Source organism: Grampus griseus (genome assembly GCF_964374135.1).
Source record: "Grampus griseus genome assembly, chromosome: 10".
Classification (NCBI taxonomy): Eukaryota; Metazoa; Chordata; class Mammalia; order Artiodactyla; family Delphinidae; genus Grampus; species Grampus griseus.
In genome coordinates this window covers 85,504,678-85,510,677 of record NC_139004.1, presented here as the reverse complement: position 1 = coordinate 85,510,677, position 6,000 = coordinate 85,504,678, and the positions used below count along the sequence as shown (strand labels likewise).

At 48.4% G+C, this 6,000-nt stretch overlaps 1 protein-coding gene across 2 annotated transcripts in view; it reads left to right on the top strand.

Annotated features, from left to right (window-relative positions):
* Positions 1-272: 272 nt before the first annotated feature.
* Positions 273-6,000, top strand: part of EIF4E3 (eukaryotic translation initiation factor 4E family member 3) — a gene marked incomplete at its 5' end in the record, with an annotated part of 42,260 nt that continues 36,532 nt past the window's right edge. The window contains one exon of one of the 2 annotated variants that reach the window (XM_082663475.1): positions 273-383. Coding sequence is in view for 1 of the 2 variants with exons in the window: in XM_082663473.1 (XP_082519599.1) it covers positions 3,433-3,611 (179 nt within the window). Of the gene's footprint in view, positions 384-3,432; positions 3,612-6,000 lie in introns of those variants that run through there. The other variant, XM_082663473.1, reaches the window with a different exon arrangement.

The window sequence follows — 6,000 nt, the reverse complement described above, 5'->3', positions numbered from 1 at the left end:
AATGAAGGTGTTGGAGTAGTGGTCCCTGTCTAAGGCTCTTTCCGGCTCTCAAATCCTTTTTGATGCCTAGGGAGCATGTCAGGGGAGCAGACCACACTGTTACTAGGCAACCAGCAGGCACCCTGCCCAAGTTGCCTTGGTGACTGGATGCTGGAAGGGAGGGGAGTAGCTGCTGCAGCTCACTGCTTAATTATTTATGAGTGCCTCAAGTCTTTTTTGTTGCTTTCATTGCTAGGGGCTGTGGGGTCACCTTCTCTTCCTCCCTCCTGCCGCCCCAAGCTGTCTGAGTTGCGTGTTACGCAGTGGGAGAGCACATTGGCCTGGATCTCAAGCTACCCACGTTCTAGTCCTGCCTGTGTTATTTCCTAGAGCTGTGGCCTCGGGTAAGTCACCTCACCTCTCTGGGCCTCAGTTTCTCCATTTGTAATATGATGGGTGTGCGTAGGTAATCTCCAAGTTCCCTTTCTACCCTGAAATTATTGGAATTCCTGCTGCCCAGTTGCAAAGTGGGAAAGATGAGGGGAATTTTCCTCATTTATTATCTTCTAAGGGTGATTCTGAAGAGTGATAACAAGAGTTAAGTCTCTTACACATTTCAGACAGGAAGGGAACGAAAGTAATGCCCATTGTTCCCTCCTTGCTTCTCACCGTAGTCATGTTGCCTGACTTCTTTTATTAATCTTAAGGTGATTTAAATTTTATATTTTTTGTATATCACCTGCTTCCAAAATAGATTTGAGGGGTTCACGGTATAAGATGCACACGTGCAACTGGATCATTAACATAAAATAGGAATATATTAACATAAAAATAGGGATGCTTTTTCATTGGTTAATATTGATGTTGTGATGGAACAGCAGCTGTAATTTCGAGCATCCTGGAAGCCAAAGCAAAAAGAGAGGGAGGTACATAATTGATATTCAATGAAGACAAATTGCGTGACTGTTCCTAGTTCTAAATTCTGAAAGTAATTTATCAGGTGGTGCATACTGTCTTTTAGAAACTGCAGATAAAACTTTTAAAATATTCCTTTCTTGCTGAGAGTATTGTCACAGAACATAAGGGAGAAGCTAAACTTGACAGTTTGACTAGTTCTAATCAATAGAAAGCAAAAACTCCCTTTCTACCAATGCCTTAGAATTTTATATAAAGATTAAAGATGTCACTAAGTAAATATAAAATTTCAGAATCAGCCATTATTTATAAATCAATTATATATAAATGCATGTAACCATTTGCATGGTAATTTAGCAATGTAATTTAGCAATTTTAGACACAGGCAAAAATTCTTCTTCTCCAAACTTATTCTGAAATAAACTTGTGCAGTTGAGGAAAGACATTAAATATAAAAATGCTTATGGTAGCATTATTTATCAAAGAAAATGACTGCAAACCAAATAAATCTTGAGCGCTAGTGAATTAAATTACATTACTTCTTTAGAATGGATTACTTTGCAGTCCTTAAAAAGAAGTAGATTTATATGTTTTGATATGAAAGTCTTCAAATGTATAATGTCAGTTAAGATAAGGAGGTGCGGCAGTGGTATAAAATGCTTCTATTTCTTTATAAAAGATATAGGTAGTAGGTATACAATTTATATTTGTAGATATATGCCTTTACAGGCATACTTGCATTTTTCCGGAAGGCAACTGTTAACAGTGGTTTCCTCTGGGCAAGAAGACTGATAGCCTTGGGAGGGAAGGAGACTTACTATTCATTTTCTTATTTTTACTATGTGGACCTGTTAGTTTTCCAGCTAGAGAGGCAGTAGAGACTGGCAGTTACAAGCCTAGACTCTGGAGCCTGAATACGTATGTTCCAATCCTGGCTCTCTCACTAACTGGGTGACCTTGGGGTTAATTTAACTTCTCCACTTCTCATCTATTAAATGTGCTAATAATAGTATCTTCCTCATTGGATTTTGTGAGGATTAAATGAGTTAATAAGGATAAAGTGCTCAGAATAGCTTAAACACTGCCATATATGCATTTTCTGGAAAAAATAAAAGGAGAAATTAACCAACCCCAAAAATGCATCTAACCGAAAGCGCCCCTTGTATCTCAGAGGTGCAAGGGCTTTTAAACATGTCACTGCTTGCAGCATCATACGTCGTATAAAAATTATGTTCGAAGCAGGGATAGCAAAGCAGCGGTTTTGTTTTCATTGTGGTCATTTTAGCAGAACTTGAATACCTTTTAGGGAAGGCACCTACCCTGGGACTCATAACAGGTGTTTACAATGCCTGTGAAACCCCCGAACCCATCTAGTTTTGTAGCTCCTCTTCTAGTCCATCCCAGAGTTGCTCAGGTTATGAGCGGAATGTATGCTAGGCCACGGAGAAAATCTTTGAGGAGACAGAACTCTACATCCACAGCTGGTAAAGGCCAGAGAGGCACTATCCAGAAATTCAAGCTTAAGGAGGGTGTCCATGTCCACGCCAGTTATGACATGTGTGTTCACATGCCCTCATGCGTCTCCTTTTCTTTTGAAAGAGAGAATGATAGACACTTGCCAAGGGGCGGTGCTAGGAGGCTCGGGAATCTTAATGGCCATAGGGGCTTCCTCCGCGGAGGGCTGGGTTCCTGATGCTCAGTTTCCTCCTCCTTCCTTGTGGGTGCTTTGGGGCAAGTGTGGAGACCTTGGGCTGATTTGGGGCACCCTCATTTAAAGTTGGTCACACTCTGGGCACCTGGTGGCCCCTTCAAATCAGCTGAGTTAGGAAACATGCAAAACTGACCTGTAACAACTTCATCCCCCGGTCAGTGGTCCTGGTTCTGTCTGTCTGACCATTTCTTTCTGCACTCTTGGGCACTCCAGTCTCTATTCATTTGGCCAGCGGTTCCCCGGGCATCTGTCTCTCACATCCAACTGTGCTTCCATCTGCCCTTCCATCCCTCCACCCCTCCTCCTACCATCTGCCAGCTTTCCCACCCATCCTTCAGACTGCTGGTATGTCTGTCCACCCCTCCTCCCCTCCCACCATGTGGGTCTGAGACTCCATCCACTGGACCATCCATCCCTCCATCCCTCCATCTTTCTGTAGCCCACCCATACGTCTTGCTCACCGCCTGTCTGGCTGCAGAACCCACCGCTTGACCCTTCCTCTGTTCCTCCCACCCCTGTAGCCTGGAATCCGTCCCCGCCGCTGCTCTGCCCTCCCCCAGACCCGCGAGTCCGTCAGTCCCCGCACGCTGGGTCGGTGCCTGCGCCGAATCGGCCCCCCACTCGCGTGGGCAGTGCTTTTGTTCGGCGGCCCCGGGCGGCCCGGCGGCGCGGCTCCAAGGCCGGGCGGGCGAAGGGCCGGGCCAGGGCGGGGCGCGCGCGGGGCGGGGCGGGGCGGCCGCGGCGGGGCGGGCGGGGGCCTGGGTGACTCAGCCGCTGCTCGCCCCGCGGTCCGTGCGTCCGCCGGTCTCGCAGGCGGGGCGGAGAACATGGCGTTGCCCCCGGCCGCCGCGCCCCCCTCCGGGGCCCGGGCACCGCCGGGGCCCCGCGCCGCCGCCGCCGCCGCCACCGCCACCGCGCCGCCGCTGGGCCTGCAGCAGCTCTCGGAGCTGCGGCCCGAGCCGGGTGGGATCCCGCTGCACTCGCCCTGGACCTTCTGGCTCGACAGGTGAGTGGGTCGCGGGGCTCGCCACCGCCGCCGTGCGCCCGCCGGGCCTGCGCCGCCGCTTTGTCTCGGGGCCCACCTCCCCCGCCCCGCGCCGGGTGAGCTCGGGCGGCCCGGCCCCCAGCCCCGGGCCCCGGGCGCCGGCCCCGCCGCGCGAGCTCGCGCAGAGCCGGCTCGGAAGCCGAGGGTTTTGGGCCGACGCGAGCGGCTGTCGGGCGGCCTCGCCTCACGGCCGGGAGAGAAAACACGCAGTCGCCAAAGTTTCGGCAGCACTTTTCCTCTTTCTTTCCTTCCGTAGAAGAAACGCCGGCGGGCGGGTATCCTGGCTGGGCAGTGGGAGATGCTGGGCCTGGCGGGGGTGATCGGTCCTCGCTGTAAAGTGAAGCGAGTGATGCTGTCCTGGTCACCCCCACGGGGCTCTTGGGGAACTCGGGACACGACCCTCGCCGTGACAGCGCTCGGGAAAGTCGACCAGCCCCCTGGGAACTGTGCGGAGGTGGTATTACTGTGGCACAGCGGGCGCCTACCCCCGTCCACCGATGCAGCCTTTGAATTCTTTCTCATCCACTGGGCGGCTGTTTCTTGAGCACTTACTGTGGACCCACACGCCTGCTAGGCGCTGGGGATTCAGTGGTGAGCCATGCCTCACCTTGTTGGTAAAGTGGGGCCAATTATAGCTTTCTCAGGGGACAGCTCAGGTACCTTCTCAGAAATGCCTACATGACTGCCGCATCTAAGTTAGCAGCCCTCCTCCCTCCCTTCACTCATGTCCTCCCTGTTTTTCTTCATAAAGTTCATAATGCTACTGAGTTGTGCTGTGTAGGAAACTGTTTATTTTTCCATCTGTCTCAATCCCTCAACATTTCCCTCTCTGTTATGGGCCAGTGAGCAGGAACTTGTGTTTGGCACCTAGTAGGAGTGCAAGAAATTTTTGACAGATGAATAAATGGATGAATTGCAAAGTCCCTTCGTAGTATCTGTCACCCAGCCGGTGCCCAAGGATGACACTTCAAGGTTGTCCCAAGAGCTTATGGAACTTTTGATGACACTGTAACTCAATGGTTAATTGTTAGGGAGGCATGGGTGTGTCCGTTTGCTGTGAAATTTACTCAGTAGATGCAAATCTGTTTTTTGTTTGTTTGTTTTGGGGGTTTTTTTTGGTTTTTTGTGTTTTTTTTTTTTTTTTGCCTTACACGGGCTTCTCACTGTTGTGGCCTCTGCCGTTGCGGAGCACAGGCTCCGGACGCACAGGCTCAGCGGCCATGGCGCACGGGCCCAGCCGCTCCGCGGCATGTGGGATCCTCCTGGACCGGGGCACGAACCTGTGTTCCCTGCATCGGCAGGCGGACTCTCAACCACTGCGCCACCAGGGAAGCCCGCAAATCTGGTTTTTAAAAGCCTTGTGTAAAATACCTGCAAGAATTTTAAAAAGTGATATTCATCTTTTCTTAGGGAGACAAGCTCATTCCTTTCTTCCTGTTGGAATTAGCACCCATCTACAAGAACTGACACTTGGAGTCATTGTCTTTTCTGGGGGCACAGAGAAGTTGGGGGTGGGTAAGATACAGTGAGTCTGTTGGGTTTTTTTTATTTTTAATATTTTCACTTTCGTTATGAGATGCTAAGAGCGTTTTAGTGTCAAAACAAGAATGGTTTTGGCAAATTGTAGCAGAATGAAATCATGTGTGTCTTTGTTTTCAAAGGTGTGTTGTAATTGCTATTACCTGGTATCTGTTTTCAAGGTGTTAAATCTGGACCTCTGGACCATTGGATACTGGTGGGCTGCTGGAAACAGTATCAACAGAATGTGTTTATAAACAGGTCAAAAATTAGTCTCCTTACAGGCACAACATTTTTAAGAATGGTCTAAGATACTAATACTATATAGCAACACAACTTTTAAAGACTATCTGGTATCTTTTTTTTTGGAATCATAGTTGATGTACAATATTATGTAAGTTACACAGTGTACAATATAGTGATTCATAATTTTTAAAGGTTATACTCCATTTATAGTTATTATAAAATCTTGACTCTATTCCCTGTGTTGTAAATATATCTTAACACAACTTTTAAAGAATATCTAATATCTTTTAAGTTAAAACCACGGTAACTCCAGTGAAGACAGACTATAGCCTTCCTACTGTGTGTTTGCACATTTTTGTTCTCTGAAAGCCAGTAATCAAATGAAACATGTTACTGCCACCATGTCCAAATCTTCAACAGAAGTGGCTGTATTAATTTAGAAATAATATTTAGCTCCAGCATTGCACGTATGAATTCATTTTGCCTGATCCGTCATCCCATAGCTGCTATTGAACTTCTCCACTTCTCTGGAGATGCAGGGTGCCCCTCTTTCCCTCGGAGTTGTGAGCACATTGTGTTCTAGAGG